The 26,202-nt window shown below is 49.9% G+C and overlaps 1 protein-coding gene across 1 annotated transcript in view; it reads right to left on the bottom strand.

The window, feature by feature from the left end:
- The window catches only part of Dlgap2 (DLG associated protein 2), a 500,247-nt gene that overhangs the window by 53,441 nt on the left and 420,604 nt on the right, over nucleotides 1–26,202 (bottom strand). Inside the window, exon 5 of the mRNA XM_048330769.1 lies at nucleotides 10,913–12,000. Coding sequence (XP_048186726.1) covers nucleotides 10,913–12,000 — 1,088 coding nt within the window. The remainder of the gene's footprint in view (nucleotides 1–10,912; nucleotides 12,001–26,202) is intronic.

Raw genomic sequence — 26,202 nt, 5'->3', positions numbered from 1 at the left:
CAGAGGGCTCTTCAACAAGAAATTAGCAATTGAGAAAATGGGCATCAATTCGCCCACTGAGTAGCTCAGTTTCACGAGAGACATGATTTCCCGACAGCAAGTACGTCTGAGCTCTGGGGGAAAAATGACGAATAATGAATGAAGAATGGACTTCTCTGGACATGTGACATTTCTTATCTGTATCGTCTTAGCTAGAGGCATTTTCAATAATCACGCACAAGAAGGAGGAGGCAGAGGGGCATGGGGAAGCTTTCCTGCAGCATCTCCCCCAGGTAGTGGGCAGAAGATGCGTCCTGCCTTTGGGGGTACTTCATCAGAAGACCAGCCCACAACTGGCCAACGGCTTCACAATTGTCCTGTGTGTTAGTTCTGCAGAGCTGGGTCACTTCCCACCGCACACAGCTCTACTTGTGGAGATGGGGGCCTCTCTCTCTCTCTCTCTCTCTCTCTCTCTCTCTCTCTCTCTCTCTCTCTCTCTCTGGCCTGCACTGGCCTTGAACTGTCCTACCTCCTGAGTAGCTGAGACTACAAGGGTGAGCGACTGTGCCTGGCAAAAGCACTTTTCTTAATTTCACAAAGTCACAGTCTTCAATGGTGCTGTCTTAAGAGAGAAAGGGAGCAGAGGTGAGATGATTACTGGGGCAGTGAGGGTGAAAGAAGAGAGTACAGAGGTTAGCAGGGTGTCCACGAGGGCTCCAGCAGTGTGAACACCCAGCCTGGGAGGGCCTCCTGGAGGTGATGCCTGGATGCTATAGTCTGAAAGGAGCAGCAGTAGAGACAGCAGACAGGGCACTGGCCAGGGAAGCTCGAGTCCCTCGGGCACCCTGGGAACATCGGAGATGACAGATGGGCGGAGGCCAGCGAAGGAGCCCCTCACTTTGCAGGTATCTGGGATATATTTGTTTCCATAAAGAAAACAGATTTTTTTCAGCAGTCTGCAAATTAACTATCAAATGAGGCCAGCTTGTACACTTCTGGTTTCTGATTTAAGGAGCTAATATCACAGCTTTTGACAGAAAAAAATTCAGTGCAAGAAGAGCTGTAAACCAGAGCCTGAATTCAAGTACTAAGTAGCAATTCCAAGCATATGTCTCAAGACTCTGAGGACGGAGGATGGATACTGGGAACTTCTGTGTCGCAGTCAATAACCCCGCTGGTCCTGTGCAGCTGCGCCGGGGCAGCCGCGCACCACGGGGAGAAGCCACGGCAGGGTGGTGTCTCCTCTGAGTCCGTCCAGCCTCTGCGGGTCCACGTGCTCGCAGCTTCTGCTGCATCGGTGTGATCAATCCTCTTGATTGCCCACCCATGTGCGGGGGCGAGCAGCACTCATCATTTCTGGAAAAGGGCAATTCCTGAGGCTGACACCAGCGCACATCAAGGCATCTTGCTTTACAGATGGCTCCACACTGCATGTTAAAATATGTTTTCTTTTCTTCAAGTGGCAAGGTCCAGGTGAGAGGGGCCAGACTTTACAATAACGTTCTCTTTTGTGTGCCAAAACCAAGGAAGGGAAAGAAATATAGTCCAGAGCTGTGCTCTTCCTTGGGAAATCTTTTCTTCATCCTCCATAGTGTGCACATGTGTATGTGCGTGCGTGTGTGCATGCATGTAGAGGTGTGCACATGCAGAGGTGCGTGTGTGCACAGGTGGATGTGTGCATGCAGGTATGTATGTATGTGCACATGCAGAGGTGCGTGTGTGCACAGGTGGATGTGTGCATGCAGGTATGTATGTGCACATGCAGAGGTACGTGTGTGCACAGGGGTGTGTGTGCACGCAGGTGTGTGTATGTGCCTATGCAGAGGTGCGTGTGTGCACAGGTGGATGTGTGCATGCAGGTATGTATGTGCCCATGCAGAGGTACGTGTGTGCACAGGTGGATGTGTGCATGCAGGTATGGATGTGTGCATGCAGGTATGTATGTGCCCATGCAGAGGTACGTGTGTGCACAGGGGTGTGTGTGCACGCAGGTGTGTGTATGTGCCCATGCAGAGGTGCGTGTGTGCACAGGTGGATGTGTGCACGCAGGTGTGTGTATGTGCCTATGCAGAGGTGCGTGTGTGCACAGGTGGATGTGCGCATGCAGGTATGTATGTGCCCATGCAGAGGTACGTGTGTGCACAGGGGTGTGTGTGCACGCAGGTGTGTGTATGTGCCCATGCAGAGGTGCGTGTGTGCACAGGTGGATGTGTGCACGCAGGTGTGTGTATGTGCCCATGCAGAAGCGCGCATGTGCAAAGCTGCATGCATGTTAAGTGCCTATTAACTCCACAGAAACAGGGTTAGCACTGCGTCTGCTGGCTCCACCTGCCACACTTGTGGTCAGTGGTGGAGAGTCTGTGGGTCTCAGCCGGGTGTCCCCCAGTCCTTGGCCCCCTTGCATCTGTCTGGACAGCTCCCTCGCCATGGTGCTGGGGGCATTTTTGCCTCCAGGATGCAGAAGTCTGGACCGAGAAAAAACTGTTCACGTCCTGTGGGATTCGGAAAGTCATTCTTCCTGACTTCTATCTGGAGCTTTGAACTGGACCCTGCTTTGCATGAAAACCAATGCCTTTTGTTTCATTTCTTTTGCAGTTTTAATGAGCAGTGATTTTCCAGGAACATAACTACCGTGCAAATCGGAAGAGAGGATTTCGTTTTGTTGGCACTGTACCAAGAATTGTTTACCCTTTCTGAAATCCCCTGGGGTTGGCAAAGTCTCTTGTGGTGTCTGAGTCCTCATTACCATTCTCCTCTATTGTCTAATTGATGGTCTCCAATTATGGCGATCCTTCACCCAGAAAGGAGCCTCCGAACACTCCGCTCAGTGGAGCTCTGCTCCATGCATTGGCATTTTAATGTTAGGAGATTGCTAGTGAAAACCTACTTTTTAAATGTCTCTGCTGTGCTAGAGTTTAGGTCATATCCATGCATACTTACATATACATGCATACACATACTTACATACACATGCACGTACACAGGTGTTTACATGTGGGGTACTTCCTAACTGGTGAGTATGCAGGCGAGTCACATATGAATTTCCTTCTGGAACACATAGGAGACACTGGGAAGCATCGGCCATGAATCAGGCCCTCAGGGAAGTTTAGAGCCTGCTGTATGGGCAGGAGGGCAGAGGGGATGGCGTGTAACTGTGGTATAAGCCCAAGTATCCTGTAGGGCGCACAGGCCCTGCTCTGGGTGTGAGCACCCAAGGACTGATCATGAGAGACCCTCCCCAGCCCCGCTGGCTCACCTGCTGGGCAGGTGGCGATGTGGACAGGTGGCCGGGCAGCTGCTGGATGCTGGCCAGCCTGGAGGAGAAGGCCGGGAGGTCTCCTGGACCAGGTGGGCTGCCAAGAGGGCTGAGAAGCAGAATGGACAAAGGCCAGTCGAAGGGCAGGCCCGTGTCCAGCCCACCTCTGCCTTCCGAGATGTGTGTCGCAACTCTGCTCTCAGTTCCATGCCCACACTGGAGCCTGAAGTAGGCAGCCCAGTTCTTGGAAAATGATGTCAGCTTCTTGACCAGCACGGTCACAGCTTTACACCGCAGTGCCATTTTTCTTTCCTCCCTTTCCTTGGCTCCCTGTCTGTCTCTTTGGGTACTGGTTCTGGTGTGCTACAGCTCCAACCTTTCTGGAAGTGCAAGAACCCTGGAAGCTGACTGGGCCGGGGCTCCTCACCCTCCGGCCCACCCTGGTGCTGCAGCCCCTGCCCCTCTGGGCCTCAGAGAGGCTGTGGACGTCTGAGTCAGCCTGCCTCAAGATTCGCACTGCCCCTCATCCTGGCACAGCTCTCGAGAACTGATGGGCTCTCTGACCCCACCATCACCTGCCCAAAGCCACTGCCTACAGCTGCAAACACAGTGCAGAGGTGGCAGAACCAGGTCCACCCAGCCAAAGCCAGCAGGGCCTGGCAGAAGGACAATCACCAGGTGAAATGCTCTGATGAAAGGCATCCTGTAACATGACTCTAGACAACAGATTTCCCACATGTGCAAATATAAAAAGGGACAAAGAAAGTATGAATGAGAACAACCATCAACACCACAAAATGAGAGCCATGACTGACAAAAGACCTCTGAGAAAGGAAACCAGAGATTTCCTGAAAAAGAATGACAAATAATAATTCTCAGGAAATGCAATGAGATACAGAGCATACAGAGAGATAATTTAATGACCTTAGGAAAACAATTCATGATTTGAATAAAGAGTTCAGCAAAGAGACAGAGATCATTAAAAAAGCAGAAAACAGAAGTCTTGAAGAACTTGACATATGAAATAAAAAATGCACCTGAGATCCTCAACAGTAGGCTATATCAAACAGGAATGAGGAATTGATAGTTCTTTGAAATAAAAAGAACCAGAAAGTATGAAGAAAACTTGCAAGACTTCGGAGCACCACTAAGCGATATTTCTATTATGGCTGTTCCAGAAGAAGATTAGTAGGACAAGGCATACAAAACATATTTAACAAGATCACAGGTTACAAAAGTCCACAGATATCAGCAACTGCATAGCTGTACAGGTCCAGGAGGCTCCAAGAACCACAAATAGAGATGACTGAAAAAGACCCATTAAGAGACATAATGTCAAAAGGCACATGACAAAGAAATAGTTCTGAGAACAGCAGGTAAAAGGGAAATCTCACATTTAGGGGAAGCCCCATTAGACTAACAGTAGATTTCTCGGCAGGAACTTTCCAGGCCAAGAGAGAACTGGATGCGATGTTCGTTGCACTGAAAGGAGAAGGTAATCTGCCAACTAAGAACACTAAAACCAGCAAATCTGGCATTAGGAGAGGAAAGAAAAATAGCATTTCAAAGACAAGCAATAACTGAGGAAAGTCAACACTTTACCATGAATGTCTGACTGAGTTCTATGTGTAGACATGGAAAAGGACTGTAATTGTACAAAACTCAGTTGAGTATAGAAAATACTCAACACCTATAGAAATGGAAAATCACAACACCACAGAAACAAATGAGAGAGGAGAAAAGGAACAAAGGACATACAAAGCTACCAAAAAAAGAGACAGGCAAGTCTTGTAAATCAATAATAAATTGACTACAAACAGATTAAATTCCTGAGTTGGAAGACCAGCTGAATAATTTTTTTTGAAAAAGCTCCAATGACATGCTGCTCCTTGGAACTTACTTCAATAATAAAAGGTCACACAGGCCAGAAGTGAAGGAGACTGTAGTCATATTGTATCATTAAAAAAAGATCTTAGGTTAAAAATTGTGGAGAGACAAAATAACCATATAATGATGAAAGAATCCATTCAAAAGGAAGGTGCATGTGTGTGTGTGTGTGTGTGTGTGTGTGTGTGTGTGTGTGTGTGTGTGTGTTTATATGGAGCAAGCATGGCTACACCTAAACGGGGAGAGTACAATCAGCAAGGGACAGGTCATACAGTGAACAAATCAACAAAGAAACACCAGAGTCACCTACACTATGGTTAAATAGACACTTACAGAACATTTACAGCACGTGCCCACCAGCATGCTTCCATACACCTTTCTCAGAAGCACATGGAATGTTCTCTAGGATAGACCACAGGTTAGGAGCCAAAACAAACCCCAATTAAAAAACCTGAAATCATTATCATGTAAAGTGAGAGGCACCTTAGAATTTACACAAGCATGTGGCAGCTAGACAACTTCCACTAAATAATCAGTCAACAAATAGACCAAAAAGAACTTAAAAGTTTCTGTATCACAGCAGCAATCCTAGCCGCTCAGGAGGTTGAGATCTAAGCAACATGGCTCTAAGTCAGTTTGAATAGAACAATCTTTGAGAACCTATCATCAATTAACCAGCAAAAAGCTAGAACTGGTGATATGGCTCAAATGGTTGAGCACCAGTCATGAGCAAAACATTTGAGTGAGTGTACAAGTCCTTAAGTTCAAGCTCCAGGACACACACACACACACACACACACACACACACACACACACACACACACAATTTCTAGAAGCAAATGAAAACAGAAACACAAAATATCTATAGGACATAGCAGAGTAGTTTTGAAATAGAAATTTGTATCAATAAAACCTACATTAAAAAATAGAGCAGCTTCCCGAGGACAAAACAAAAAAAGCCATCCCATCCACAATAGCTACAAGAAAGTAAATGTGAAGAAGGTGAATTAACTCTACTGTGCAAATTACAAAATATTGATGAAAGAAATTGAGCATATACATAGAGACATGAAAAGACTTTTCATGTTCTTAGATTGGAGGAATTAATATTGCTAAAATGAATATCCTATACTGTCCAAAGCATTTATAAGACGGAATTTAATCAATTTAATCAAAGTATATGGAATTTAATCAAAGTATACATGACATTCTTCATGAGAACAAAAGAATTCCAAAAATTTACAGATGCAAAATAGTCCTTGAATGCTCCAAGCTATCTTGAGTATAAAAAACAAGGCTGGAGGGCTGGGGATATGGCCTAGTGGCAAGAGTGCTTGCCTCATATACATGAGGCCCTGGGTTCAATTCCCAGCACCACATATACAGAAAACGGCCAGAAGCGGCGCTGTGGCTCAAGTGGCAGAGTGCTAGCCTTGAGCAAAAAAGAAGCCAGGGACAGTGCTCAGGCCCTGAGTCCAAGGCCCAGGACTGGCAAAAAAAAAAAACACCAAAAACAAGGCTGGAGGTAGAAAAATATCTTATCTCAAAACATACATCCTACAGAATGGTAGTAATCAAGAGAGCATAGCACAGTCATAATACCTAACATAGAAACAAAAAGAATAAACTTGTATACCTGTGTTATGAGGTTGGGACAAAGAAGGTGGGCACACGTGACTGCGGGCAGCAGTCTAGGTCTGCACATAGCTGGGGTTCGCAGGCATGTCTTCCATGGGCAGAGCTGTCCATCACACTCAGGGACAGCATCTCTCCCTCCTGGGAAGGCCCTAGCGCTCTCTGTCCTCTGGGATTTGGAGCCCTTTGAGCCCAGGTGAAGCCCAGTGAACCGTGACTCACACTCCACGATGTGCACTCAAACTTTGTGACTAGTTTGTCTGCTGTTGCAGAAAATAGGAGCAAAGAGCTTACTGCTTGCTTAAACAAGAAGAATGTGGGCCAGAGCTATCTTTCAACTCTATTCATCATCTGTTTTGAAATTAGGAGTTTTCCTTGAATGTTTATGACCTATTCTGCACAAGCCAAAAGTGGGAATCAAAGGAACCCTTTTGCCTTGCAGACCTCTCATTTTGGTTTGAAGAAAAAGGAATGGCATCTACGGACACTTACGTCTCCCTCCTTCTCTTTCGGGTCTATTCTTACACAAGCTCCTAAGGCACTTTTTTATTTCTAGTCTGCTGGCTGTGAAGGGCTCTAGGCTCACGAGACCCTAGCATCCTGTGTCTTTCCACCGGACGGTTTAATGCAATCAAGACACAGGACAGTCCTGAGGAGGACGTCTTTGAAAATACTGGAGATCAATTCAGCTGAATCTGGGGACAAACACAGCCAGAGGAGACATGGTCACGCTCGCGCTTGCAATTTGTCTCCATAAATCTTCCCATGACCGAGGCGGCATGACGGCTGGAGGACGCACGTCAGGATGGGCAGGACGACCCCTGGAGGGTGGGGAGGATGGGGGGGGGGCCGGGGCTGCTGCCGGCCTCCTGAGCCAGGGCCTTTCATTCTGAGGTGGGTGCAGAAGGAGCTTGCTGTACCGTGGGAGGGAGGCCCTGCTGGGTGAGATTGGGGTGCAGGCCCCAGGAATGCGGTCACTGCTCCCCGGAGTTCCTCCCTCCCACCTGACCTCAGGAGAATACTGTCCAGGTTCCGTTTCCAGGCTGAGCACTAAAAGGCTGTGCCTGAGGCAGGTTCTGCGCGTAGAAGGGCCATCCAGTGCTCACACTGGCCCCTGGAGTGGACAGTGCTGACAAGGCGGGAGGCCCACGGCGGCTTCTTCTTCTCGTCCTCAGGGGCCCTGTGCAGTCCCAGGGTTCACCTTACAGTTGTATCCCAGTGAACCACACCTCTGCACAACATCATGCTAAGACTGTGATTCCCCACCTTCCCATAAAGACTTGGTGCTTTGAAGTCTGGAAAACGTTGCGAAGACCACAGTTGGCCTGACCCACATCACCGGCCTGGGCCCTGACCTGTGCTCATGCTATGCCTGCCTGTTACAGGCAGGGGTGGCCTGGCCGGGTTCCTACCCTTGCAGCTCCTCCCGGCTAGCTGAGGAGTAGCTGTAAAATACAGGGTGACCAAGGCAGATGTCAAGAAGACCCAGCGAAGCCAGGAAGCAGGTGGCCAGCTCTGGACTTGCAGAAACATGAGGACAGGATCCCCGGAGACGATGGGCCCCCAGAGATGATGTGAGTGACAGGCCCAGGGCAGAGCCTACAAGGCAGCACTGCTTCCAAACCAAGACGTTGACAGAAGACTGAAGGGGGAAGGGTGGTGAAGATGGAACAAGACAGGATGGATAAACCTGTAGACTGAAAGATGTTTAGGACACAAGCACGCCTGTTGCGATGGTACCCTCTTATATGGGTCCAGACTCAAATGAACTTCTGAGACAAGCTGGAGTCTGTGAGGGCAATGTGAGCAGTGGCTAGATATCTGAAAACCTTGAAGAGTCTCTGTGTGCTCAAGTCAGATTGCACATTGTGTCTGTGTTCCTTCAGTCCTCATCACTCCGCGGGGTCCTTCCCAAGAAGGATATGAGATGTGCATGTTGGTGGGTGGGAGGGCCGGGGGGGGCCCACACTGTGAGAGAGGAGCACGCATCATCAGAGAGAGGAGTACGCATCATCAGAGAGAGGAGCACGCACGGTGTGAGGGAGGCGCGTGCTCCATGAGAGAGGAGCACGCGCCATGAGAAGGGAGCGCACATGGTAGCATGAGCAGCCCGTGCCCTGGGGGACACAGGCTGCTGCCCACAGGAATGGCTGGGAGCACCGGTGGAGGGCGGCTTTTGAGTCAGAGGGCTCTGGGCAGACAGAGCACCTCAGTCGTAGCGTGGTTGCAAGCATTCTACAGACCTCCCAGGTACAACCCTAGAGTTTTGCTTCTATCGATAACAAAGATGAAATCAGAGTGAGCATTAGTTCTTGGATACGGTTAAGGTTTGCCAACTACAAGCAAAATTTAAATCTCTTCCACTGCTATAAAAATAAAACTTTATCTGACTAGCGATTTATCTTCTCAGATAAATCTGTCTCTAAGCTGTTTGCTTAGCACTGACTGTGGAAAGGAGCTATCGAGTCTCGGATGAGGAACCAGGAGGCACTGGCTCTGCTAAAAGTCTCTGCCACCCCCTTGCTTCGGATAAGATTCCCAGTTGTTTATCGGTTCCATTAATTGGCTGCCTGGTGACTCAGCCAACATTTAGTCCCTTGTGCTCTGTGCCAGGAGGATTTTGGAGAGCCCACGTGTGCCTTGACCCCCCCCACCAGGAGAGAAGAGGTGAGTTTACATCGAAACACACATATACATTAAAGAAAAACCAGAGACTTTCAGGATTTCCTGGGCCCTATGGCTGGCTTCTGCGGGCCTGCACCCATTTTCTGACAGGGATCCATCCCCTGGCTTCCTCCCTCCCTCAGTGATTACATGGGTAGGAGGGAGAGGGGAGTTATATACAACGCATAGCTCCACAGCACGCCAGCTCTTGAAAGCAGGGTGTGCAAGGTGTTTGTTTTTGCCTTAGTGAATTCATCTTATCTGAGTCTCAGGGAAACAGGTGCACTTCCAGACAGACCTCCCCTGCCATGCAGCTCAGACACCGCTCTTGGGTGTGAGGCCCGCCCCCCTTCGAAAGCGCAGGTCCTCTGTCACCGGGAGTTGCATACGCTCAAGCATCTGTGTGGGCAAGAACATTTCAGTTGCTGTTGCTAAATCCCCCAGCCTTGGAGATGTTTGGTGTTGGCCGATCTTGTGTATGGAGATGGCTCCCTGGAGGAATTAGATGGCGCCAAGGCCAAAGCCATCGCAGGGGATTGCCTGCAGACTCTGTGGTGGGGTCATTCCAGCTCTGCTCACCACCGCCAACACCTGGGCATCCACCTAAGAGTCCATCAACAGAGGAGCAGGTAAAGGAAACGTGTGCTTCTGCACCATGGAATTCTGTTCCCCCTCCAGACAGCTGACATCCTGCCACCTGCAAAAACCTGCACGAACCAGGAGAATACTCAGTCTCTCACACACAGAAACTGAAAGTGCTGAACCCACGAGAGAGAAGAGGTGGTTACCGGGGCTGGCACGGGGGTCGGGAGATGTTGGCCAAAGTTTACAAGCTTTCAGCTAGACTACATTGCAGTTAGACCAGGTAAGTCCCAGAGATCTACTGTATCACATGGTGGCTGTAGTTAAAAACCACATATTGCACGCTTACACACTACCGTAGGTAACTACTAGTTAAAATGATCTACGTATCAGAATACCTAGAAAAGAAGCGCTTGAATGTCCCATAAATGATTAAAGTGAGAGGAGACAAAAGGGCTTACTACCCTGCTCCACTCATCACACGTGTGCGCATATATCAAGTGACCGCTCGTCACACGTGTGTGCATATATCAATGGCCATGTGTCACACATGTGTGCATGCATCAAGTGACCGCTCATCACACGTGTGTGCACATGCATCATCACTCATCACACGTGTGATCACTTGTCACACGTGTGTGCATACATCAATGACCACTTGTCACACACGTGTGCATGCATCAAGTGACCACTCATCACACGCGTGCACATGCATCAAGTGACCACTTGTCACACACGTGTGCCTACATCATGTGACCCCAGCCACGCCCATCAAGATGCACACATTACGATGTCGGCAGGAGAGAGCGTCAGGAGAGTGGATCTGGGTTCTGCCCGAGCCCACACGGAAACGCGCGCCTCCCTTTCTGGGGCAGAACTCGCCCCTGCCCACCGCACACGCGAGCTTACCTGGAGGTAGTGGCAGGGCCGCAGGGCAGGCTTGATCTCCGGGTGGGCCAGGGGCTTGTCCAGGTTCAGCGAGCTCTTGCGGTAGGCCTCCTTGGCCTGGCTCACGGTGAGCGCGGACCAGGAGCTGCGCTTCAGGTACCGGGGGTCGGGCGTGAGCGCCAGGCCCTCGCAGGCCGCGCACTTCACGTCGCTGTTGCTCTTGGAGGTCTTCAGGGAGAGGTCCCCGAAGGGGCTCTGCAGGGCGTCGGGGTAGCAGTGGGGGCCGGGGTCCAGCGGGTGCCTGGTGACCACGCTGGGCGTCCGGTAGGTGCTGTCGCTGTCCAGGTTGTCGTCGGAGCTCCACCAGCTGCTCAGGCCGGGCCGGTGCTTGCTCTCCGGCTTGCGCTCCTTGCTCTTGCTCCGCTTGCCGTGCTTGGGGTGGTGGCCGTGGTGGTGGTCGTCGCCCCGCGCGCCGCCGCCGTTGACGCCGTTCTTGGACGCGCCCTCCAGCGAGTGCGACTTGGCGAAGAGCCTCTGCACGGAGTGCACCAGGTGGCGGATGCGGCCCGGGCTCCCGCCGCGAGGCTCGGCCGCCGAGGCCCGCTGGTACTGCAGCGTGTGGAAGCCGTCGCGGTGCAGCGGCAGCTGCTTCTCCAGCTGGTCCAGGAGGTTGGCGGGGATGCGGCGCGCGCCCGAGCGGCCCCCGCCGCCCTCGTAGTCCCGCGGGTCGTAGTCCCGGGGGTCACAGTCCCGGGGGTCGCAGTGGGAGCTGTAGTGCATGCGGGGGAAGGTGCTGCTGGACATGGGCTCCCCGGGCCCCGCGGGCGCCGGCGCGCACTCGGAGCGCACCGAGCTCCGGGGCGAGCAGCGGCGGTGGTCCAGCGCGCAGCCCTCCACGGGGCCCAGCAGGTAGGGCTGCCGGGGGTCCGGCCCGTGGTGCAGGTGGTCGTGGGCCAGCTCGCAGTCGTCGGGGGGCGCCAGGCCGCAGGTGTGGCCCGCGCATAGCGGGGTCTGGCTCCGGCCGGCGGGTAACCCCTTCATGCTGCGGGGCGCGGGCGAGTACCGGTCCTCATTGAAGTGCGGCGTGGGCGTCCATGCGCACGGCGGGTCTGCGGGCAGAACAGAGAGACCGTGAGCCCCGGAGCCTGCGCGCCCCGCGCGGCCGCTGCTCGGCGGACACAGAGGATCAGGCCGCGCACGGGGGGCGGACACTGGCACTCCCCCGGGTGGCTGCACAGACCACTGGGAGGGTCTGGGGGGGGCATGGTCGCTCAACACACAGGCTGTTTGTTTCCATGGGGGAAAGTTCCGCGGCAGTTTTCTCTTTTTATAAATTATCTTCAGGTAGCTGTACAAAGGAATTGCAATTTAACAAAGCAGGTTATGCATACAATGCATCGTGATCCGTGTCATTCTTTCAACAGGCTCACTCCTCCCTCCCTCCCTCCCTCCCCTTGATTTTGTAGGACACCCTTGGAAGTACTGGCGGCCTACCCGCCTCTCCTCCTCTCCATTCATCCACTGCTTTCTCCTTGCTCCCTTCTCACCCAGTTCTTGTCTGTTTTTTTTTTGTTTGTTTGTTAAGCTTAGCAGTACTTCTGATTGATTTCAGTATTTTGGTTCAGCTGAAGAAGCTTGAAAAATAGCACCTGGTATTTAATCAGTAGCATTGCCTGGTGAGCTGGTGCATTACAACTGATGTACTGATTATGGGGTCATTTGCTTAATGTCACCTGCAGGTAAGCGCGGTGGAGGTGGCTTCCCCAGCCCCCTTCCTGTGGGGGGACTTTGGGGTCATGGAGAGAAAGGCTGCCGGTGGAGGCAAGATCCTTGTGGGCACCGATGGAAACGGTGAATACGTGGTGTCTTTCTATTTCAGACATTTGCTTTGTCTGTGTGGGTGCATGCAGCACGGCACTCACGTTAGAAACACATCTAGTAGCCAGCCTCCCCACGGGGGCTGTGACGCCGATCTCCACCCGGGTTTTCAAGAATGGGAAAGGGTGCTCGGGCACCCCGCGGGAGGGGGACCACAGGGGCCAGGCCCGCCTGCAGCGGGTGCCTCCCCACCCTCCTCACCCATGTAAAGGGACTCAGGAACCCTGCCAGTTCCTCTTCCTCACTGACCTTTCTCAAACCACTCTTCCCCAGCTGGAAGTGATTCTGGGCTTGCCATTAACCGCTGGGGTGTGTAGGCCTGGGCCCCAAAGTGTGCATGTGGACACCAAGTAAGAGAGCAGGGAGATTCTTGCCTGTGTCCAGCCTCCTGCAGAAGCCCCCGCGGTGAGAACACCACCACCTTGAGATGCTGTCTGAGTGACCAGGAAAGGGCACGAGCGGCAGCCCTTGTTGGGCTTCGTCCCTTGTTGGGCTTTGCTGGTGTCCAGGCACACACAACATGGATGTGTGACAAAGAAGAGGTATAAAGTCACGATCCCCCAGAGTTAGGGCCAGCGTTGTACCGGCAGGGCTGCCATTCCTGGGGAGTGTTAAGGGATGGACACAGAGAGGGGCCCACGGCTGCTCCTGCTTCTACCGCTGTGTGACAGGCAGCCTCCAGCTCAAGGATGAGTAGTGTGTAAACTGCAAAGAGAGCCTCCTTGTTGTGGCCTGAGGTGTTAACGCTGTGCGGAAAGCAGCAGTGTATAACAGGCACCACAGCCTCAGCCTCGGCCACCCCCGTCTGGCCTCCCATCGCATGGCCCCCCTCCTGTGCCCCCCTCCATGGCCAGACCTCAGCCATGGCCCCCCTCCTGTGCCCCCCTCCATGGCCAGACCTCAGCCATGGCCCCCCTCCTGTGCCCCCCTCCATGGCCAGACCTCAGCCATGGCCCCCCTCCATGGCTAGACCTCAGCCATGGCCCCCCTCCATGGCCAGACCTCAGCCATGACCCCCCTCCTGTGCCCCCCTCCATGGCCAGACCTCAGCCATGACCCCCCTCCTGTGCCCCCTTCCATGGCCAGACCTCAGCCATGACCCCCCTCCTGTGCCCCCTTCCATGGCCAGACCTCAGCCATAGCCCCCCTCCTGTGCCCCCCTCCATGGCCAGACCTCAGCCATGACCCCCCTCCTGTGCCCCCCTCCATGGCCAGACCTCAGCCATGACCCCCCCTCCTGTGCCCTCCTTCATGGCCAGACCTCAGCCATGACCCCCCTCCTGTGCCCCCCTCCATGGCCAGACCTCAGCCATGGCCCCCCTCCTGTGCCCCCCTCCATGGCCAGACCTCAGCCATGACCCCCCTCCTGTGCCCCCCTCCATGGCCAGACCTCAGCCATGGCCCCCCTCCTGTGCCCCCCTCCATGGCCAGACCTCAGCCATGACCCCCCTCCTGTGCCCCCCTCCATGGCCAGACCTCAGCCATGGCCCTCCTCCATGGCTAGACCTCAGCCGTGGCCCCCCTCCATGGCTAGACCTCAGCCATGGCCCCCCTCCTGTGCCCCCCTCCATGGCCAGACCTCAGCCATGGCCCCCCTCCATCGCTAGACCTCAGCCATGGCCCACCTCCATGGCCAGACCTCAGCCATGACCCCCCTCCTGTGCCCCCCTCCATGGCCAGACCTCAGCCATGACCCCCCTCCTGTGCCCCCCTCTATGGCCAGACCTCAGCCATGACCCCCCTCCTGTGCCCCCCCTCCATGGCCAGACCTCAGCCATAGCCCCCCTCCTGTGCCCCCCTCCATGGCCAGACCTCAGCCATGACCCCCCTCCATGGCCAGACCTCAGCCATGGCCCCCCTCCATGGCCAGACCTCAGCCATGGCCCCCCTCCGGTGCCCCCCTCCATGGCCAGACCTCAGCCATGGCCCCCCTCCTGTGCCCCCCTCCATGGCCAGACCTCAGCCATGGCCCCCCTCCTGTGCCCCCCCCTCCATGGCCAGACCTCAGCCATGACCCCCCTCCTGTGCCCCCCCTCCATGGCCAGACCTCAGCCATGACCCCCTCCGTGGCCAGACCTCAGCCATGGCCCCCCTCCATGGCCAGACCTCAGCCATGGCCCCCCTCCTGTGCCCCCCTCCATGGCCAGACCCCAGCCATAACCCCCCTCCTGTGCCCCCCCCCTCCATGGCCAGACCTCAGCCATGGCCCCCCTCCTTATGGCCGAGGTTCAGCCACATGTACTAATACATCAGGAGGAAACAGTAAAATCTATCACTCTTAATGTAATTAAGAGTAAGTTTTCAAAGGAAATTAAATATTCAACTGATAAATGCAAAACGATATTCTGTAATCCAGGCTTAATAGCAACCCAAAGTTGTCATCCTATTATCTTTTGCTTTGTTTTTTCCATTAATATGTAATTTAATACAGTTCTAATCTTCCTTCATATTAAGAAGCAAGCACATTATTGCTCCAGTCACATACCCTATTTCTGCCTTATGTTTGGCTGGAGCATTGTGTTATGAATGTAGCTATGCAAGAGAGCAGTGTGTGCGATAAAAAATTAGCTGAAGCAATTAAATTTGATCACGCAACAAGTCAGGAGCACAATCTGACTCCCAATGAAGAGGATGGAATTTCCTGAAGTATGCAAGGTAACTCACACCATCTCTTTACAGTGTCATAGTAACGAGTGAGACAATGACACCCCGCAAATAATGGCCACGTGAAAATGCATGGCAACATATAAAAATGCATGAGCCAGTAACTTCTTTGTGAAAATAGCTGTGGAAAGCATCTTAGTTTTGTAGTTTCCAGCCCTCATAACAATATTTGTGTTATTAAGAGAAGAATAACAAATGGGGTTGTTATTCACTAACAAACTAATATATGACTGTCTCTCCAAGTTCAAAATGAAATGTAAAAGTACCTTGTACAGTTGGGTTGTGAGACCAAGGCCTTGCCCGTGCTAATGCATTCTGTGGGTGGGGGTACAGAACCTTTGCCATGCTGCTCTGGCATGGGGAGCACGTGGTGCCTCCCGGTTGTGTGCGCGGCCTCCCCTGGTGTCTCCTGACCACATCACAGCTCTTCCAGGTACCAGGTTAATCTCCTCATCACAGGCTGTGGGGATCAGGTCTGAGGGGAAGTGGCACAAGCACCCACAAACAACACTTACCAACATTTCTTCAGAAGTACTGACTGGTCACTGGGGACGCACACACCCTCTTTCTCTGCTCCTCCAGGGCCTGACCCCTCCCCTGTCCTCAGGCAGAGCCTGGTGGCTGACCTCTCCTGGTCCTCCAGGGCCTGACCCCTCCCCTGTCCTCAGGCAGAGCCTGGTGGCTGACCTCTCCTGGTCCTCCAGGGCCTGACCCCTCCCCTGTCCTCAGGCAGAGCCTGGTGGCTGACCTCTCCTGGTCCTCCAGGGCCTGCCCCTCCCGTCCTCAGGCAGGGCCTGGTGGCTGACCTCTCCTAGGACTCTTGGATTGTGCAGCTCTTGTCTTCCTCAGTGCGGTACTCAGACATGCTGGGCACTGGTGTGAAGCTGTCCTGAAGTCTCTGGGAAGGTGTGAAGGTGGGCCACCATGGACCAAAAGATTCTGTTGTAGCCACACATAAAACATCCTCAGCATCTCACACAAAGTTTCAAAGTCAGTATCTGGAGAGCTCCAAACACAGTTCAAGGAAACCCCTGACAACACAAGTAGGACACCCAAACTCACAAGGTTAAGACAGAACACCCCTAATGGTTCCAGACTCCACACAACCCCTACAAGGTTAGCAGGAAGTTAAATAGAACAAAAGCAAACACCTACTCTGAAAATTCACGTGAGCAGAAAACTAAAACTAAATCCAATGCTAGCAGAAGGCAGGAAAAAATAAAGATTAAAGCAGACATAAATGGAGAAAAGAAATAGCAGAGCGGAAAACAAAACCAGAAGTTCATATTTTGAAAAAAATCAGAAGAATAAGTATGATAGACTGAAAAACAGAGTGACAATTCAGTTCCCCAAATCAGAAATAAAAGTGTTTCACCCCTGCACAAATAAGATTATAGGAGAGTATCATGGACAATTGCATGCCGATAAAGTGGATAACCCAGAAGAAAGGGACAAATTCACAGAAACACACAAATGAATTCAAGAACAATACAAAACCTCAACAGAGTGAAAAATCAAGGCAACTGAGTGAAGAAAAGCCCAAGACCAGATGGGTTCACAGGGGGATTTTACCAGACAAGGACAGAGGATGCAGTACCCGTCCTTCTCAGACACACAAGAGGAGAGCACTGAAGTCGGCTCCACAGCGGTGCTAACGGTCCAGCCCTGGGCCAAAGCCAGAAGAAAGACATGAAAATTACCTTATGAGCATAGATGAAGAAGTACTCGAGAAAGCATTCATGAACCAAAACTAATAGCATAGCATGGTAAATGAGTTACACACTATCACACATCTCAGGAATGCAAGGGTAGGTCAGCGTAAGAAAATCAAGAAATGTAATACATCACAATGAAAGGAAGGGGCTGGGGATATGGCCTAGTGGCAAGAGTGCTTGCCTCATATACATGAGGCCCTGGGTTCGATTCCCCAGCACCACATATACAGAAAATGGCCAGAAGTGGTGCTGTGGCTCAAGTGGCAGAGTGCTAGCCTTGAGCAAAAAGAAGCCAGGGACAGTGCTCAGGCCCCTGAGTCCAAGCCCCAGGACTGGCCGAAAAAACAAAAAAAACAAAAACAAAAACAAAAACAAAAAACACAATGAAAGGAAGAAGAGCTACAGGCTCATATCAATTGGTAGATAAAAGACACTGGACGAAGTATATCATATATATACATATATACATACATATATATACATACACACACATATATATGTATATATATATTAATGTGTGTGTGTGTCCCAGTGCTGGGGCTTGAACTCAGGGCCTGGGCCCTGTCCGGAAGCGTTGGTGCACAAGGCTAGTGCTTTACCACTGGAGCAACAGCTCTACTTCTGGCTTTCTGGTGGTTAATTGGAGATGAGAGTCTCGTGGACTTCACTGCCAAGTGTGGCTTTGAACTGCAATCCTCAGATCTCAGCCTCCTGGAGCTGGGACTACAGGTGTGAGCGACTGGCACACCTTGCACTACACTTTTTTTTTAAATGATGAAAGCAATCAGAAATTACCAATGGGGAAGGTTGCCTGAGCATGAAAATGGGTATTTAGAAAATCCCACAGCTAATATACTCAGTAGCAAAGGAAGTTTCCTCAAGAACAGTACAGGGCAAGAAGGACCACACAGACCATTTCATTCAACACTGGAATATTAGCAATTAGACAAGAAGAGGAAATAATTCTCATCTAAATTAGAAAGGGAGATTCAGGAATGCCTTTATACTCATAGGATATATTCCTGTATAAAGAATTTCCCCAAGAATTCACAAAAAATCTACTATAGCCGATAAAGGAATTCATCAGATTGCAGGGTACAGAGATCAAAACTTGAAGAACAGCTGCATTCCTGTACACAGCAATGAACAGTCCCCAAAGGAAATTAAGAAAACAATTCCATTCGTAATAACATCCAAAGAATTAGCTACAAGGAGTACAGTTCACCACAGAGGCGAGAGAGTTTCCTTCCAGGAGGTAGATAGCTGGTCAACAGGTGCATGAAAAGATGCCATTAGAAAAGTGCTGATGAACCCCACAGCAAGTCTGGCCAAGCCCACGTCTGCCCTAAGATGGCTAGAATAGACAAGCTAGCAGGACCAAGAAGACACACAGCCTGGAACTTCCAGCTCTGCTGGGAGTGGAAACGGCACAGACACATTGGCAAATGGCCAGGACATTTCTCAGATAGGCAGAGTCACCTTGGAACCAGGAAGTCTATTTCTAGGTAGGCACTCCAAAGAAATGAAAACACAGGCACATAGAATCCGGTATTCAGATGTCCACTGTAGCATTACTCACAGCCCTCAGAAAGTGGAAACAACCTCTTAACACTCTCCAAGTGATGAATGAGAGGCATCAGAGGTTACACCTACACAATGGAATACGATTCAGCAATAAAAATCAATTCAATGTAGAAGCACACTATGCTATGGATCTTCAAAAGATGATGAGTGGAAGAAGCTTGTTACACAGGACCAGAGACGTGATAACATTAGCCGAGTATCTAGAACAGGCTGACGCCCAGGGCCGGAGCATGGCTGGCTGGCGTTGGGGTTGGGCTGGGGCTGGGGGACTGGGAAAGGCCTGGGTGGTTCAGGAACACCTCTATACTCATAGGATATGTTCCTGTATAAAGACTTTCCCCAAGAATTCACAAGAAAGGTCATGCTGGAGCCCCCAACCCTCAGGTTGGAGCCCGCTGAGAACCAAGCCCCAATCCTCATGCCAGAACCACCTGAAAACCCCCAAACCTTCAGACTGGACCCCCCTGAGAACCAATCCTGAACCTTAATGCCAGAACCACCTGAGAAACCCCAAACCTTCAGGCTGGAACCCCCTGAGAATCCCCCAACCCTCATGCTAGAGCCTGCTGAGAACCTCTCCAACCCTCAGGCAAGAACCCCGAGAATCCCCCCAACCTCATTCTGGAGCCTACTGAGAACCTCTCAACCCTCAGGCTGGAACGTAATGAGGACTGCCTAAGCACTGAGGCTGGAATCTTCTGAGAACCCCAAGCACTCAGGCTGGAGCTCCCTGAGAACCCCCAAGCATTCAGGCCAGACTTCGCTGGGAACTCCCAAACCCCCAGGTCGGAACTATTCAGGTTCTACTTCGCCTTGGCCTGGCCCAGCTTCCCAGGGGCAGCAGAAGCCTATTGCTGGCTTCAAACTGTGACCCACAAGAGGAGATTGTCTGGTGTTGACCCTTTCCCATGCTTTCTGCCCTTGATGGCTACTTTAGAAACTCAGCCCTGGGGAACCAGAACTTCAGCAAACCACTTCCATTTGCAACCAGTTTGCCTTTCACTATGAAGTACATTCAGGGATTCAAATGGACATTTTGTTTTCTTTCTTCTCCATGTTGGGAAGCTCAAGATGAATAAAAACCTGTTCCCCTACTCCCCAGCTCCCTCCCTCTGCCAAGAGATGCAGCAGCCATAAGCAGGAGACAAGAAGGGCCATGCCACCACGGTCTGGGACATGCACTCTGACCCCTACCCTGCATTTGAACTCTTCTTCATTCCCTGAAAAGCCCAACGTTTTGTCTGGGCCACAAGAGCAGACATTGAGACTGGACCTCACCATCTTTTTTTTTTGTCAGTTAAGGGGCTTTAACTCAGGGCTTGGGCACCATCCCTGAGCTTCTATGCTCAAGGCTGGTGATCTACCACTTTGTGTCACAGCCCCACTTTCAGTGGCGATAAGAGTCTCATGGACCTTTCTGTCCAAGCTGGCTTCGGACTGCAATCCTTGGACCTCAGCCTCCTGAGTAGTCAGGATGACAGGTGTGAACCACCAGCACCTGGTTGCCAGCTTCTTTTGCCTGGAAAAGTAGTTAATGGACCTTTATTTCCTTGTTCTGCACACCTGTCTCTCATTATTTGTAATCTGGCGCTAAGTCCAGGGACCAGACATTCAGTAGTGGAACAATCTTCACACAGCTAGCTTGGGGGAGCCATATTCCATGTTTCTCAAAGCCTGAGGGTCTCACAGCATGGTCAAGATTGCTCCAGGTCACCCTCCTGGTGGGCACAGGCACTTCTGATACTGGCACAGTCTGGAGGGAATGGCATCAGGGTGCCTTTAGCTGGAGCCTTGCTTTCTATTGTCTTCTCATGAGGTCATAGGGCATCAGAACTGGGGGCTGTGGTCAGCGCGCTCCCAGTTTTCAGAGATCTCTGTTGCAGTCTGGCTTTCCCCTGTCATGTCTCCCATCAGCTATCTGAGCAATGTGAGCCCTGCCTGCTCCAGCCTAGGCCGGGCAGTGCAGGGAGCAGGGTTCCTGATTCCTGGAGAGCTCGCTTGTCCTACTGACCTGGCTCCCAGCAAAGGTTCGAGGGCTTCAGTGGCTACACCATGGCCGAAGCCACCCCCATGAGCACCTCTGCCTCTCCTAGCAGATGCACAGAGCCGGGTGCAGATCGTGAGAATTGCTTTGCCTAACACAGGGTGCATAGCCACATCTTGTGTCACTGCTTGTTTTCCTCCCCAAGAACTCCCAGACCCTCCCCTGCTCCATGCACCCTGGGCCAGCCACACGGTTCCCAGCGCCTTGCAAGGCCTGGCATGTCCTGGCCTTGGGCACACCGCAACTCCATGAGTGGGTGGAGACTTGGGTCAGAGCTCTCCCCTTGTTGGCTGGGCTCATCTTGCCCAGGTGGCCGAGATTCTCCCTCTATAAACTCACGTCAGAACTGTGTGTGATGCAGGCCTCACACTAAATTGCTTGTTTTTGATGATACCAGATTGGTTACAAATCCCCCCAACCATGCCCATTTCTATCAAGCCATGCCCAGGCATGCATAGCTCTGAGATGCTGGGATTCTGGTCCACACCAGGCCCACGTTCAGGGCTGGGGGGTTAGTGTCCTGTGCCATTGACACAGAACAAGCTACACTCTGTGTGCTGGTGGAAGGGAAGGAGTTGTACTCCTTCCTTTGGCAATGTAAACTCAGGCATACTGAGGAAGAATTGTTGGCTGGCCAGCAAAGGCCTAGGGCCAATCCCAGGGCCATGGTAGTTGTCCTCAGGGCCAAGAGAGGGCTCAGCAGCTAGGTCCTTGGCCGACAATGTCTCTATACGTCCACTGCAAGACATCAAGGATGCTCTGAACTTCTCCCAGGCAGCCAGGCACCCTGCAGACAGGCCTGGCTCTCCCATTCTTCCCGAGTAGCTGTGGTACATTGCTTACTGACAGCACCTGAGGTAGCGCTGTCTACAGCCAGAAAGAGCTTGGGAAGTGCCTGCTGGGGAGACAAGAGCCACATGCCTCAGCAGAGTGAGCCCTTGCCACTCTGGGGAAAGTTCATCCACCCAACATAATCTCAGCTAACAGGATTTCATTAACCCTTCCCATTCATGCAATAGTGTACCATGCATTATCTATCTGCCTGCCTATCTACCTACCTACCAACCTACCTATATCTGTATCTATGTACATACCTTCGCCCAACAAAACAACTCTTACCTTGGTTCTTTGACCTACAGGTTCAACAACATTATTCATAATTTATAAGTTACATGAGGAGCTTTTGAAAATCCCTACAGAGTCTATCCAATGCTTAAACCACAATTTAAAGAATTGCACATGGATGCCTCTTGGTCACAAGTAGTGAACTCAACGAGTTTGCTTTTTCTGAGTTTCATTATATTTTCTATTAAGCAGTATCTTGACCATATTTTCACCTTAAAATTGCACTTAATTACCAAATGACATCTTACTATGGGCTTAATAAATAGCTTTTAAACAGACTTTATTGCAACATTCAAACACAATTGCTTCTAAATCACAAAGGAGAATTGCCATTAGCTATAAACCTGCTCCCATTATTCTTGAGGCCAAAAGGTCGTGACCTATTCTCTCTGTACTAGAAAATCTACTCTATAAAATGTAACTGTAGCTTCACAAAAGTAATTATAATTGTTTTCCAAACATTTTTCTACCTGAATACTCTTTGATACAAACCAGAGCCTCCTAATTTAAATCAGTCTTCTCTTTTCTTTGACATGGTTTTGATGATTATCTTATATGTCTGTTTTTGACAAAAATGCATATTCTATTGACATTTGTCTCTTGAGAATTGTTATAATTTGTGTAGGTAGTGACTTTCTCATTTTATAAATTTCACATTTTAAGAAAACTAAATTAATTTAAAATTTCAAAGTGGCAGACACACCATACTATCCAGTGTAAACAGCATGGTTTTAAATCCAGACCAGCCAGGATATAAAATCAACCCACAAAAAAATCAGCAGCTTTCCTATATACCAATAATGACCAGAGAGAGAGGGACATCAAGAAAGCAATTCTGTTTGCAATGGCCTACAAAAACTCCAGCCAACAGCAACAACAAATCCTAGGCACGACTCTAACCAAGGAAGTGAAGGACTTCTATAATAAAAATTGACTCTCTGAAGAAAGAAATTGAAGAATTAAACAGGAAGTGAAAAGACCTCCAAGGTTCTTGGCTCAGCCGAATTAATATCTTGAAAATGGCCATATTGCCAAAGGCATTCCACAAATGCAATGCAATACCCATCAAAATCCCAATGTCATTCTTCACAGACACAGAGAAAACCACCTAAAAGTCATATGGAACTGTAAAAAGCCTCTATTTGCCAAAGCAATCCTAGGCAAAAAAAAAGCAATGCTGGAGATATCACAATTCCAGACTTCAAATTTTACTACAGAGCTATAGTCACAAAAACAGCTTGGTACCAGCACAAAAATAGGCTGGAAGTCCAGTGGAACAGGGTAGAAGACCCAGAAATAAGCCCATATACCTACAGCCATCTGGTATTTGACAAGGGAGCTAAAAATATATGCTGGGAAAAGGACAGATTCTTCAACAAATGGTATTGGGGAAACTGGACATCCATGTGAAGAAGACTGAAACTGGATCCCTGTCTGTCACCTTGTACTGAGTTCAATTCAAAATGGACCAAAGACTGTTTTTAAAATGTACTTTTTTTGCCAGTCCTGGGGCTTGAACTCAGGGCCTGAGCACCATCCCTAGATTCTTTTTTCCCAAGAATAAACACTCTACCACTTGAGCCACAGCACCACTTCCAGCCTTTTCTGTTTATGGTGTGCTGAGGAATTGAACCCAGGACTTGATGCATGCAAGGCAAGCACTCTACCACTAAGCCACATTCTCAGCCCCTAAAGTGTACTTTTTATTATCTTTAAGTAGTTGTACTGAGAGGTTGCCATGTAATAAAGCAGCTTCTTCATACATTGCATCTTGATCCATGTCATCCTTCCAGAGACCACTGTAATGGCCCAGTGTCAGTATAAGACCAGAAGCCAGGAACCTACAATTGGAAGGCATAGGAGAAACACTGGAACTTACTGGTACAGGCAGGAACTTCCTGAGTAGAATTTCAGGGACTCAGCAAATAGGAGAGAATTGATAAATGGCATTTTGTCAAGCTAAAAAGTTTCTGTATAGCAAAAGACATAGTTACTAAGCTAAAAAGACAGTTTACAGAATGGGAGATCTTTGCTAGCTGTATGTCTGACAAGGGCCTAATATCCTGACATACAAAGAGCTAAAAAAAATGAAATCCCCAAAGAATCAATAACCCAACTAACAGATGGGCAAAGGTGCTAAACAGAGACTTCTCAGAAGTAGTGAAAATAGCCAATAGACACAGGAAGAAATGCTCAATTTCTGGTCATAAAGGAAATGAAAATCAAAGTAACACTGAGATTCCATTTCACCCCAGCAAGAATTGTCACCATTAAGAATTTTAACAAACTCCAGGAAATGGGGGAAAACCAAAGAATTTAAATAGTAACAAATACATGCAGGGATGTGTGGGGAAAAGAACCTTAATACGCTGCTGGTGGGAATGTAAACTGGTGCAGCCGCTGACTATGGAAGACAGTTTAGAGATTCCTCAGAAAACTAAACACAGAATGACCCTGTAATCCAGTCACACTACTTTTGGGCATCTAGACAGGACATTACAAGTCGGAATATAGTAAAGACTCTTGCATATCCACACTCAATTAGCCAAGAAGATATTGAAACAGCCCACACGCCCTAAAACAGATGAGTGGACCAAGAAAATGTTCTACACATAAATCATAGAATGTTACTTATTCATCAGGAAGAATAACATGCAATTTTCAGGGAAAGGGATAGATGAGTGGGGTGAACATGTTAAGTGAAGTAAGCCAGGCTCAGGGGAACAAAGGGCACGTGTTTTCTCTCCTATGTGGAAGTTAGATTTAAATTATAATCATTTGCAAACATTTATAGGGTCAGATGCATATATACATAAGCATATTGACTGAAGTGTGGTATTCACGGGAGGATTGCAGGGATGAAACTGCTGGAACAAAATGAATACCAGGAAGCTGAAACTGGCAAGAGTGAGGGGCTCAAAGAGGAGAGAGGACAGAGGCACATGGAGAGAAGTAGAACAGGGGAGTACGTGTGGTAATATCCAGTGTGCATGTGTGGAGATGGGACCCAGAAATTTAGGGGTGAATGGGGTTGGGAGATTTGAGGGAGAACTCCAGAAGGGGTGACACTGGTCAAGATTCATAGTACCCATAAATTGATACGCTGAATTGGAATCCCTTCAAAAAACTGCTTAAAGGTAATAAAATATATTAAAAATAACCAAAGCAGTAGAAAGTAAGCTAAACTAAAAGTAAAATCCCAGCTGCCGGCCTACGCAGCCAGATGTTCACTTGTGGACAGGCAGCTCTCTGCCAAGCCTGGTGGTCGCCAGACAGTGCAAGGTACCTACTTCTGGATTAATCTTAGTTCTCTTGGTATTGATCACTAACCAAATACTTTAACACAGAAAACTTCTGTGGGTGGTAACACCTCACTTGGGAATCTTTAAATCAGGCCTATTAATTTGAATAACTCGTCTGCAAATAATTTATGTGGAAAACAGGGAGGGCAGAGCACAAAGCAACCTCCTCAGGGCCTCAGCGAGGCAGACCTGGGCATAGGGGCGCTGTGTGCAGAGGGGTTGGACGGGAAATCACACGGGCACTTATGCTTATAAGGTACGGGCCCAGTGCTCTGGGCGTGACTTGTGATCCCCTACTAGGAAGACCCCTTGTGCGTTAGACACCTTGGAAATGCTCCAAAACAGCGAAACATAGAAGAGCCGCTCAACCCATCTGGAGGAGCCAGAGAGGTTCTGTGAACCAGTCTCTCTTGTCTACGCTTTGAAAAATGTTCAACTGTAAATTGCGGTAAAACTATTTCTGCACATTTCTTGGAATCAAATGGACCTATTAAAATTAAAATGTGCTGCATGGTCAGTCTGTGCAAAAGCTCGAATCTCTCATTCCTGGAGGGCATGTATAAATTAGTGTGACCTGGGAAATAAATTAGGCACAGTCTTAGTGGTCATAAAAACGTTCCTGCCCTTGGCAAGACAATTAGAAAATTCTACACAAAAAATGTTCCTAATTGAAGAAAGCTCTTTTGCACAAGATGTTGCTGGTAATGTTAGGAAAGCAATCTTCTGTTACTTATCTGTTTATTTACCAGCACATTACAAAAGGAAGGATTTAAACTGATATTGCAAATACAACTAAGAAATTAAGATAGACTTTAGCATTTAAGTGTTTTCATGTTAAAGCCAGAGAAAGCAGCAGTGGAGTGGGGGAGGGGAATCCTCAGCTGCAATTCCCAGGTGACCCTCATCTGTCCACAGCCAGGAGGAAAGGTGAGACCCCAGCCCGGAGCCTCATATCAACGGGGTCAGGAAATGCCATCTCCAAGCCAGAAGGGAATTTCC

This window comes from Perognathus longimembris, chromosome 21 (genome assembly GCF_023159225.1).
Source record: "Perognathus longimembris pacificus isolate PPM17 chromosome 21, ASM2315922v1, whole genome shotgun sequence".
NCBI lineage: Eukaryota > Metazoa > Chordata > Mammalia > Rodentia > Heteromyidae > Perognathus > Perognathus longimembris.
The sequence above is the reverse complement of the archived record's forward strand: the minus strand, read 5'-3'. Positions and strand labels throughout refer to the sequence as shown.